Source organism: Lates calcarifer, linkage group LG9 (assembly GCF_001640805.2).
Source record: "Lates calcarifer isolate ASB-BC8 linkage group LG9, TLL_Latcal_v3, whole genome shotgun sequence".
NCBI classification, from domain to species: domain Eukaryota; kingdom Metazoa; phylum Chordata; class Actinopteri; family Centropomidae; genus Lates; species Lates calcarifer.
In genome coordinates, this window is record NC_066841.1 from 6,593,939 (window position 1) to 6,606,377 (window position 12,439).

Here is a 12,439-nt window from a genome sequence, read left to right on the forward strand (position 1 = left end):
CTAAGCAAACACTCCTTGAACTGTTCAAACAGCCGCTCCCCTTCCTCATTAGGGACAGATAGTTTAGAGCCCCGACACACCGAGCCAACTGTTAGCTGTCACTGGGCCATCTTTGAGTGTCTGTGCCCGACCATTGTGCACAGTTGTTGCAGTGTGTTCAGCACCTTTGATGCTAGCTTGCCCCTATCTTAGGCTAAGTGAACATGCTGAATCAGTCAGTCAATGAAAGACAGCTCTCAAACAGGCTGCTCAGCTTGGTAATTTAGTACGGTTTCACCGTCAGTTTCGCCTCTTTTTCTTCATTTTGCATGAGCAAAAGACTTTGGGCAAATGGCACTGATTGCCTCGCATCATTTCACATGGAGTGTGGAAGACGGATCACTGGTGAATAGATTTGGTGGAATCTCCAGTACGCTTTTAAAGTGATCAAGTTCAAGCTTGTCATCTGAAAAGATCTGAATCAGGATCTCTAGGATTCAGGATGGTGAGACTATGTGTGTCCCTTTGTATAAAGCTAGCATTAATGCTAGCTTAAGCAGCTTTAAATGCAGAGCTGTCAGCTGTATCATTAGAGGTTGTCTGATATCTGAATGTTGTTAGACATAACCTTTTTCTAGCTCTCATTTATTAGGTCATACAACAACATACACATAACACACTTGTCCAACCCCTGCAATTTGTCATCATTACCGTAACTGGCCAAACTGAAAAATATGGTAAATTTTCCTGAGGAAAAGTCATCAATATTGCTTGGCAGTTGTCTTTTCTGTGTAGACCGCAACTAGAGGCCTCAATAGATGGAAAATAATCCAATTTTAAATCGTAATCTCAATATAAAAACCACAATTAGATATAGTGTTTCTTTTTAAAATTGATCAGCCAAAGCCAAAACAAAACTTTGCAGTGCTAGCTGAAACTTTTTTGTCAGACCTATTCTCAGTCTGTACTACGAGCGTGAATCTAGATTCAGAAGTGTGAAAATGGCGGGCTAGTTTGGCATGTTCATCTTTGTGCATTGCCAAGACTTGGGGTTCTCCTCTTACTTTTTCCTCTCACACAGGCTCAGAACGAGGTGCACATCAGCCATCAGCTAACCATCAGCTACAGTCTTTGTGTTTTCCTTTGATTTAAGCTTAAAGTGAAGAATTGAGGGGACGCAAAGCAACAAAGAGGTTTTCATCAGTCAGCACTATAGCTTCTTTGTGGTTTGCTTAGTGTGTCTGGGGTCTTTACAGAACAAGTCGCCATTGCCTACTAATGTTTGGAGTAAAAAGGCTCTTCGATTTGACAGACTGATGGATTCAACAGGAAAAGAGTCCATATTTTGAGTTTCATCCCTTTAATGGCACCGTGCTTCCTGACTTTTCTTACTTTTTCTTGCCCCTCCATGATGCTCAAAGATGCAGCAGATAAAAGCATCTACCTAATGTCCTATAATTGGCAGCCCACCCAGTCTATGACCACGCACTCCTCCAATGCAATGGGAACAGGAAATGATAAAGGTATTAGATGAGAACGGGTTGACAGCCGAAGAGTCCCAACGGGCAGGGAACCAAAATTCTGCCATATAGTTTTTCCCCTTTTTTATCCAACACTACACTAATAGTAATGCTGAGGATGCAACCTTTCATTAACCAACTGAAATTCCAAATATGACATTTTTAAATACCAGTTAAATGTCTTGTAATGTAGCTCTGATGTGGAATTTCAAATTACTTAATTGAACTTTGGTGGTTGTTTTCCTCCTAATTGTCCTGCCTTCTCTGTCAGCAAAAAACTTGAATAATGCCCAACATTCTATCTCTTCTCAAGTGTTTATTAATTGCATTAAAATCTGGCTGCAACTATTTCTACTCTTTTGTCTCCATCCAAAACCCTCATCAACCTCATCTGCTCTGCTGCGGTCATATATGGGGAGGAGACAAAAACTAATCCTGCTCTAGCGATACTTTAAATGCCACATACTCTATTCCCTTCCCTTACCTCTTTCTCCAATTTATCTTTGTCTTCTTGACTCCCCGTATGCCCTCTTTTTTTTCTACCATCTGCAGTGATTTTCACTCCTCTACTGCGAAACAGGAGGAGACAGAGGACTTGTATTGTCGAGGTCGCATGAAGCCTGGTTTCTTCTCTCTCACGCGCTGTCTTGGGCTGTCACTGTCTGAAGCTCTCCAATTCTCTCCACCTCTGTCTCACGGCACATCTGTCTCCACATTGCCAGATTAACCTGCTAGGGGGGCCTCAAGGCAAAAATTTGACTTTGGTCCCCTGCTAGCTATTATGTCTTCAAGCCACAGTTCTAAATTAGATGTTAAAAATGACTCCTCTTAAAGCCTTTATAATTTCAGTTTATACAGTGTTTGTGTATAATGAAGAGAAGAAGCCTCACCTCAACACTAAGGTTCAAGGAGCTTATCATAGATGAAAAATAAGCTTCTACAGTGAAAACTTAAACTATCTATGCTTCAATCAGTAGTCTTCAATTTCAAGCTACTAAATGCATATTTCAAGAACTTTCGAGGCATATGTAAGCTTTGGAAAATGAAAGCAGAAAGGAGGGGGGAGTAGATGGTGAGATAAAAAAGATGAGCAGATGACAAGAGTAAGAAGAAAATGGGGATAAGGAACCAAACAAATTTTTTGGGGACAAGCAAGGATGGGAGGAAGAGGGATGAGAGCTGAGCCAAAAAAAAGTGAAGAATGAGAGAAGAAGCGATGATGGGGATTAAAGGGAGGAGGAGAAAATGAGGGATGAAACAAACCATCTGGAACATGAGACTTAAAAAAAACACCACCACCACCACCCTCCCCTCCCCAAAAAAGGGAAAAAAAACAAAAAAAACATGTGTGCCTCCTTGATATCTTATTTAGCCACGGTAGACTGCTGCTGCCAAGTGTGAATGCATGTCTGTGTGTGTGGAGAATGTGCGAGTGTGCGCTGAACATTGGGCGCAGTCGTATAAATAGTGAACATGATAAGAATTATAATTGCCAACATGGATAACGTCTGTTATTTAAAATGCCAAACAGGAAAAAGATTATTTATTTTGCCTGACATGTTTGTCAATGCCAGACAACAAGTTTAACTGAAAAAGATTAAATTCAATCAACGTAAACTGTAGCTGAGCAAAAACATAACAGCCAATGAGAGATAATGTGATAAAAAGATCCTTACATTGTCTTCTCTCCCTCCGTCTAACCTGAATGCAGTTATTTATGCAGTTGCATTGTCGAAACCACACACCATAATCACATCTTCATTAATATGGTTGCGCATACGGCTGCTTTTGTCAGCACTATCTCTCCCATCTACATACAGCCACAGAGTGGGCTGTGATTTGAATACCCAGAGCTGTGAAAGCGCTAAGGTCAGCACTATTGGTCTGGGTGTGTATAGCTGCATATTTGCCAACAGGAGTTGTAACTATATTAGGGATTTTCCATATGGATCAAATGGGTGCACAAATGAATTCCTGTATAAACCAACCCCAGCACTATCAACCCCCTTGAGGTTACGGAATTAAATTTTTTCCAGAGAAAGATGACAGATTGGGCTGTGAACTACTGTCTCGTGACTTAAGGTTGTCTTGAAACTCTGGAATACATTATTATATGTTTTTAAACAGCCTTTATTTTTCATTAAAATACACTATATAACACCATGAAATAACTATTTTCCAACTCTAGTAAGTCATTCTCTAATTAGCCATTACCCTGGGAATAGGTGGAAATGGAAATTCAATTCCTGGCTTGAGAATAATATATTCCATGGTGACTTTCAGTATCTTATTCATGAATTCAATTTACCCTGATAATGAACTGAGAGTTCTTGGAAATGAAATGGCCTTTAACCTTGATAAAACAAATGAAGTACCTGCACCTCAGTGTAAAATCTCAAAGATACAGGTGTCTTTCGTCAAACCCAGAAAGTGAGTTAGCTACTTAAACTAACAAAACTCATTCATTTTAGATGGACGGATGTTTATATTTAGATATGGTCAATGGTGTTTTCATGTCACATGGAGTATTAATGGTTTAAAAAACAATGAGGACAACACATCTAAGTGCCTCGAAAACCGAACCAAAAATCACCCCTCAGTAACAAAGAGATCTAAGCAATGGTCATACTTACCCCATTCTTAGGGTAGGCCACCCATCCTAGGTCTCCCATCACAGAGCGAGAATCCAGCAGGTTCACTGTTAAAGGTTAAAAACACAGTCAGAACAGAGAAAGAACACATCAATTAATCAAAATTAAAAAAAACTCACAAAACTGAAAAATGTACCTTCTTATCATAAAATTCGGCCTATAATATTTTCTGGAAGTGTACTTATCACCTGTTTGGGTGGAGCAACCTACAATCATAGGTATTCAGTAGATTCAAAGTACTTCTGAGCACCAACACCAATTTTATGACAAACTGAGGATTTAAAAAGAAGAGTGTTTGATCTGTAACATTATTGTAAATTCACTCCAGCTCTGTTACCCAGACTAAATCTTATCATAGGTAACAGGATTTCTATTGTTGGGCATTTTTCTAAATAAATTTCCAATTAAAAATATAACCTGGGGTGGGGGTTGGCAGGTGGGGTGCAACTGTGTGCCCCCAGTTACACACCCCTCCACCAAAGAAAAAGTAAAGGAAAAATTTTGCACATCCACTGCAATATGCAAAAAGGGGACATCTTCACTGACAGCTGTTTATTGATGTACCATGAACGTAAGACGCAGCTGGTCCTGTGGAGATTCTACACCGAGATGTCGCTCAGCCAGAGCTGTGAGATGCAGGGGCACTGCAGCAACCCCACCTCCAGGTGGTTGAGATGTACTTGCATTATTATTATTATTTTACGGTCACGGCACACCCCTCTCTGCTGAACCCTGTCACCCTAAACAAACCTATCCGTTTTTATATTATTGCAAGCAGCAGAAGTTCCCCAGGTTGTTTCCTATCTTCCATGCAGCCTGTAGTTATCTGTCTGTAGGCCTGTTGATCTTTTGTGTCAGAAGGTTTGGATTGGATTCAGACAGCCTCTACAGCATGGACAAAATACATTTCAAATCCAGCTTTCAGCCAACACCAGCACTTAAACAGTGTGATTTTGTTATGAGTGATGACTCTGTGCTGTCAATGTAGTTATCTTGATTCGCTCTGACATACTGTTGTATTGTTTCGCAGATTTAATTTCACAATGCTCTCGAGATATGATTTGCTATTTTCCGAGGGATTATGAAAGTGTTCTGCATAAAGATGTGTAAAAGTGTAAGTGTAATGCTGTGGTTCTCTTGGCTAAATTGCAAATACATTATATGTACTGATTTAGCAAGAAAATCACATAAAAAAACATTCTGAATCTTGTTTTTGGGGGGGTGCGGATCAGATGCCCGTCCATGCAGTTTTCTCTGGCAAGGGGCTGAACACAGCTCTCAACTCAAACTGATCCATTAAAATCCTTCTCTCTCAGCTTCTCGGTTGAAAGCTGTCAACTGCAATTATCTGACCACTGCACTCTTCAAAACATGTTTCCATCTTGCGCAGCGCTGGTGACAGTGTAGTCTTGTGAAATCTGTCTTATCTTGCCAATCAGTGTGTCCAACTGCTTCTTCAATATAAAAGTCAGAAAAGTTGTTGTTGAAAGAGGCAACTGCGAGCTCACAGAGGAATTTCTGGATACATTTGGAGAGACTTACAAAATTCAAAGTAGCTTCAAAACATTTTCAAGCTGCAACATTTTCTTTGGGTGGAGCTCAACTTGAGGCCTGTTCAGCTAGTAGCCTGGTCATGACTTTACAACATTTTACAGTTAGTGAAAAATTCTCCAACAGCATTTTCACAGACACCAAACACAGTAACACATATTAGTGAACATAATATATCTTATTTTAGGCTCTCTTGCAACAGCTTCAAAACTTGTCTAAGTTTAACATGACTTGACATGCACAGTCATAAACGCTTCTCGGGTTTTGTCAGGCCAGAGTTCAGTTTTCTTTATCTCATCTGTGATATCGTTTGGGTTGCTCTGCATCTGACACTGTGTACTCAAACAATAAAAGAGAAGGTCCAGCAGAAGGATTTCTATGCAAATAACTGGTACTGTCTTTGGATGGGTTTGATATGAACAAAATATGGGGTGAGAGCTAGTTCAGTAACTCACATACTTGGTCTGCAACTCCTCCCAACACACACACACACACACACACACAGATACACTTACACACACTTCTCTAGTCTTACTGTCTCCACTGCTCTACAGAGAATAATAAAAGATGTCCTTAGGAGGCGATTAGACAACTAATTAGGCCATAAAGAAGAGATAAGTGATGCTGAACTAGATCATAAGGGATATGTTACCTCTTTCACTCTCTCTCACTCTCTCTAAGGATCAAACTACCTAACAAGTTACAGCCTGGCTGTGACAATGATCTACAGAAGTTATTATTGAAAGTCTGCACCACTGAATGACTACAGTGATTTAAAGTCTTGTAGTGACATTACTTCAAGGATACTCGAAGTATTTCAAATATGTTGAGGAATAAGTGGATTTTCAGCTTGGGGATTACTGATAAAATTCTTCTTGAAATGACGGCTGAATATTTGATCTGGGAGGCACAAGGCTGTCAGAGTATTTATTTTCAATTGCATACTTTTGGCACTCTTGCAGGTGATGAGTTTTAGAGCCAACTTGACCCCAGTCTTGTCTAGCAACCATATTTACCTCCTATTATTTTAAAACATGTCATTTTCTCAACAAATTTGGCTCTTTAGTCCTGATTTTCCCGTCTGTGCCTCATGATATTTGATTGTGGCATTTACATGTTAGCTCGGATCACTCTAGGCTTAATGGCCTGCCTTCTTGCTCTCACACAGACACACAGGCAAGAACCACACACTTCTTTCAAGCCATTTTCTATAATTTACCCAAATTTACCCATCCTCATTTGATCAACACCATTACCAACAAAAAGCAAAGTGATGGGTTTTAAACTCCCTAATGTGTGGACTCACACACCCCAGATCATCTTCATTAGTCAGACCTTATTATTAGTTGAACACAATAATCTCTAAAACAGATGTGAGGCATCTGGCTCTGTATCGAGATCTTCTCGGAAAATTGATCAATTTAAATAAGAATGGATTAGTTTCAAGAGAGGAAATTAATCAACTTGGCACAGTGCATACAGTTTTCTTCAGCATCATTCATCAGTGGTGGAACCCCACTGCAGGAAAACTGTCACCACTGCTAGACAAATGTTAATATAACACGGGGAGGATCAGGATTTTCTCTAGCTACTTGTTTTTTTCTTTCAATTAGTCACTGATCTGAAAACTCGGCTGGCATGTAGCTGCAAATGAAATTAAATTAAAGGTGAACTTCAGTTTTAAAGAGACAGGTGAATGAGGTAAGTCTGCTGTGTAATGCGACACATTACACTGCAGAACCTCAGCACGTTGCCTGGTAGGACGCCCCTCTCATACTAAGGTAAAAATTGAGATGGGCGAGTGGCCAAAATCCCCAATGATTCCCCGAAGATTTCTAAGGTGAGCTGAGAAATGGTCTAATCTTACTTTTCTACAATTACAATAAATTACCCCAATGACAGAATAGCGGCTATTTTAATTATGTGCTTCTGTCTCCCCTCCAATTACGCATGCAGTGGTGTGATTATCCATTGCAATGCAAATATGTGCCAAATTAATCTAAAATTTGTGTTGAATGGCGGCCTCTGGCAAATCACTCTTGAGGGGTGAGGTGTTAAACGGTTTTATTTTGCTGAGTAGAAGTTCTTGGCTTTTTGAGTCAAATTCGAGGGGGAGCACTTTTAAGAAAATGAAACAGTTTGAAACAATGTGCTGTTGCAGAGCAAAACAAAGGAAAGACTTGATAGATGAGGACAACAGAGACAGTAAATGTCAGACTAATTTTAACACATGAAAGATCAAAAGTGGATGTTTTTGAGGAGTTCTCGGCTCTTTCTCTCTTTATTCATCAATAGACATATGATCCAGTCTGCCATTGATTCACAGCATTCTCACGGCCTCATGCTTGGCCTTAACAAGGCTGTGTTATAACAAAGACGAGAAACCTCAAAAGTAATTAATTTGGTTAGACTTTAAAGTAAACTACAGAGATCTGGATGAGACTTTTCTCTCTTTTCTGTAACTTGTAGGCTCATATAGAGTGTGCTTTATCCAGTTAGGCACTAATACATATGTTGAATGTCCCAAACCATGGTGTGGTCATTTAATCCGGAGGACACTGCCACAAAGGGGTAACCTACACACCCTAGGTGAACTTGAAGTATTACATACGTTGTTAAAGGATACCCTGCAAACCACTAGAGGACCCATGCCTGTCCTATGGCCACACATTGGGAACTACCTTTGTGAATCTAAACTCTGACCAAATAAATCTGCCACATGAAGAATGAGGAGGTTGATGAATGCCCCCCCCCCTTCCCGGATAATTTTGTCTAATAGCCCCAAACAATGGCATTCATCGCGAGCTGTTAAAACGCGGCTCCGTCTGCGGACAATAGCGTGGGAACAATATCTGACACACTCTTCCATACTTTATTTTATTTATTTTATTTTTTTTTTTTTTACGTTTTTTGTCTTTTTGTATTTTTAAACTAAGCTGCGATCCGTATTTGGCTTAGGAGGAGGAAATGCAGGTGTGCATTAGTTCAGTTGATATAAAAACTGATAACTGTTGACGGTCGCTGCACGCACATGGAAATAATTGCTTCAGATTTTGTGCGGTAAGACACGAAACTGTTAATATCTGACAAGGAACATTGCTGTAAGCGACTACTGAAGTTACTGACTGACAGGCTGAATCCAGAGGTTAAAATGACTCACTCCACATCTTCAGGGACAGAATGTTGGATTAGAATAAACCTAAAATGTGAATGTAGCAGCAATCATAAGCAAACAGTCATAACGTCACCCAAGAGGAGAAGAAACTATAAGGTCAATTAAAACTCACTGCAAACAAGCCAAGCCAAGGAAACTGGAATTCCCATCGTGACTGTCTCTTAAATTTTATTTAAAAATGCTGTAAAATGTCTTCAGGTAAATATCTGCAACAGTACGGTGAAGACATTACACGCTGCACAGGAGAATGGTTAAGGTGAATACAGAGATTTTCGCAGCGCACTGTGCGTCTGTAGACGCCGCCAAGTCCTCAAAGGACTGGTTATCTGGAGAGACGCATGTTCTGTTCAAAGGTCCCTTTTTATTCCGGCTTTTGCCGTTTCGGAACACTCAGTCACTGCTGACTTGAGGGGCACTGATGTCATAAACATTATCTGCTCAAATGAATTTTATAGGCGACCTCCTTTTCTGTCAAACGCCGTCGCAAGCGTAAAGCCAGCCTGAAGGAGACCGACGGTCGGGGGGGCACCTAAGGTACACAACGGACCTTTAACCGGCCAGACCTGTCAGTGCCAATGAAACCCCAGCGCTGCACTAAAAGACTGTGTCATTAACCCAAAAATGTCGCGTGTTTTACCTTCATTTGCGGGGATACACCACGCTCCGAGCAATGCCAGACTCCAAACCCACGTCCATGCCACCAGCCGAACACCACAACTCCACTGGCGAGATTGCATGGCGCATCCAAGAAAACACAAAACCGGCAACAGGGGAGGGAGTTTTTTTTTCTTTCCTAAACAACAGCAGTCTCGGTCAGCATAAAGCGGGATACCGTAAAGAAACCATCTGTATCGTTACGCGTCCGCTCGGAGAGATGGGAGCTCATGTTATGCTGAGGGTAGAGGAAGGTACTGAGGAGCTGCGTGCGCTCTGGGTTTGGGGAGGCGGGCGGCGCGCCGAGGGGGGCGGAGTGCAGCGCGAAGCCCTCTCCAATCACAGACCCTCCACAGGTGAACCCCGTTGCTGCTGAACTCGTTTCTCAAAGGTGACATAAGTGGATGTGATGAACAGCGCAGGGCTTGTTACTTATTAAGATCGTTACCATATGTTCAGTCATTAAAAACCATTTCAATTACACTTTTTATGCTGCTCCAATAAAATCAATAGGAGGATGGCCACTGTATCTTATTCAGTATAATTTATGGGCTTTATGGGCGCCTTTAGGCACCAGGACAACACATGGTGTGAACTTGGAGTCTTGCCTGACTGTGAAATTTTTCACACTGTATTCTTCATTCGGTATCCAGTGGTGGTTGGAAAACATGACATACGAATAGGATATGAAAAAAACGTAATTAAACAATTTTACACGTAATTATGTTAAATTCAGTTTTTACAACTCCTCAGTTACTAAGACAGTGTTTGGAATTCTGACACTCAATAACTGCATGTATTGTAACCCTATACTAGTGAGGGTTAAGATCAAAGTTGACCTTTGTTGATGTGCAGTGACCCCAATCATAAGTTCTGCGAACACCATACAACAGTGTGCACTATGGTTATGGTAACTGCTATGGTCACAGATTATCACTGTGAGTTAATTCAATGCACAAGGACAAACTGGAGCAGTCTAGATCAAGACAGTTAAACAGTAACAGTTTTTAAATGTGCCCATAAAGTCCCCTTTACTAAGATTTCTCAGAAACACACACAGAATACCCTCTGCCAACTCCTTACACTGTAGCTGTGAATGACTGTTCTTTGTCTGCTCTTGAGTTAAATGTGCGTTGAAGTAAAACATTCTCACCACAGATTCTCTTCTGTAAGGCTCCTTCTGTACAGTTAAAGCTGATGTATCATCACAGGTTTTTAAAGTATGTTAAATGAATTTATATTTATGGGATCATAAAACTGTGAGATGTCGTTTGATGAGTTTGTAATGGCATCTTGGCTTGTATCTACATTTCTTCTCAATCCTCCTTTTCTGTCATATATCACCATCTAACTCAGTCTCTTTCACTTTTCACTCCGGGTCTTTCTCTCTCATTCCTCTCTCTATTTGTTTTTCTCTCGTTCTTATAGTGTGCGCTGTCTGTCTTGCTATTTTTTTCCCCATTTTTTTCACATTGCATGGTGCAATTAGATCCTTTCATCACTGAAGGATTCTGGGTGATATTCCTGTGGCTTACCCTGCTGACACCTCCCACGATCCTTGTGCATGCACACAGATACACACACACATGTAAACAGATATACATACATGCATGCACTGATTCATTCCTCACTCACGCGAGCCAAACACATAATCAGATGTTCAGTGACCCCACAGCAACCCTCTTTGTCAAACTCAACACATGAACTAATCCCCACCTCCTCTTTTTGTCACAAATTGTAATGTTAAATCTGAAATATTACCTCTTTTACAGTAAATGATAAACACTGTTTGCCAAGCACAGCCATAACTGTAGGTGTAGTGCCAGGGTGGTGGTGCATTGTAGACGTGTAGGGGTCTGATCAGCACTGACAGCGGGTGTGGAGGTGGTTCTGGGATGCCAGAAACTGTTGTTGTCTCATGGAGGTGTCGTCGGCTTAATTCTATAAAATGTCTGCGGAGGAAAGTGCAAGAAAAATCCACCCCCAAACCTCCAACCATCTCCTTAACAGTCAGCTATGGTGTTATGATGTATCTTCTCATTTTGTTGTCAAGGGATACATTTCTTATTTCCCTGGGTGTTTGGTAAATGGGTGGATGAGTAGAGATCAGTCTGGAAAAGGTAGGAACATACTAAAGAGATAGATGATACAGGATGTGGAAAGCCAAAGAAAGAGAAAGAAAACCAAACTGCAACATATGATCTACTCTAAATGCATTTAACATCAGAAAGAGTAGCCACACATTAGTATTATTATTATATTTTATCAGAAAACCCATTAGTTTGCATTTACAAAATACATTTTTACAGTTCTAGGTCATTTTTTCTGCAATTTTCCTCCATGTCATACAGTCTGTTATCTATAAAATATCCTCTCCAATCTATTTCATATTGGTTATTCCTATATCTGCAGATGGACACTTAAGTATAGTAAATCTCATTGCTTAAGGTTTGGGAAACACTGTGCTCATGATAAAAGAAACAGAAAATTGTGAGGGTTGCTTTGCAGCCAAATGCTTATGTTCCCATTTACTACCCAGACCTCTACTCTGTTATTTTTCTGTTTGTTTTTTTGTTTCTTTTTTTCCACTATACTACACAGCTTCTCTGCTGCGATATGTAAAGAGCTTGTCATTTAAATAAGCACTAAGATTAGTGACATTACAGTAAACACACGGCAAACTGAAACACCAACAATCTGATGTAAAATGTTGAAATGGGCATGTTCTTCAAGAGGAATTATGAACCATTTCCCCCACCTTTCTTTGGTATTAGAACCTCTCCTTTTGCTACAGGATGCAGCACCATATTAAAGCATTTTCTAAAACCAGTGGTTTGGTGCAATCAGATGTGATGGTACCTTGGGGCCTGAACAGTCAGCTGTGATTTTGTGTCCTCCCACTCATGACA

The 12,439-nt window shown here is 40.5% G+C and overlaps 1 protein-coding gene across 1 annotated transcript in view; it reads right to left on the bottom strand.

The window, feature by feature from the left end:
• The window catches only part of LOC108886022 (ephrin type-A receptor 5), a 60,821-nt gene extending 51,023 nt beyond the window's left edge, over positions 1-9,798 (bottom strand). The window contains exons 1-2 of the mRNA XM_018680621.2: positions 9,514-9,798; positions 4,133-4,197 (exon numbers count right to left, since the gene is read on the bottom strand). Coding sequence (XP_018536137.1) covers positions 4,133-4,197; positions 9,514-9,613 — 165 coding nt within the window. The 5' untranslated portion in view covers positions 9,614-9,798. The remainder of the gene's footprint in view (positions 1-4,132; positions 4,198-9,513) is intronic.
• Positions 9,799-12,439: the final 2,641 nt, after the last annotated feature.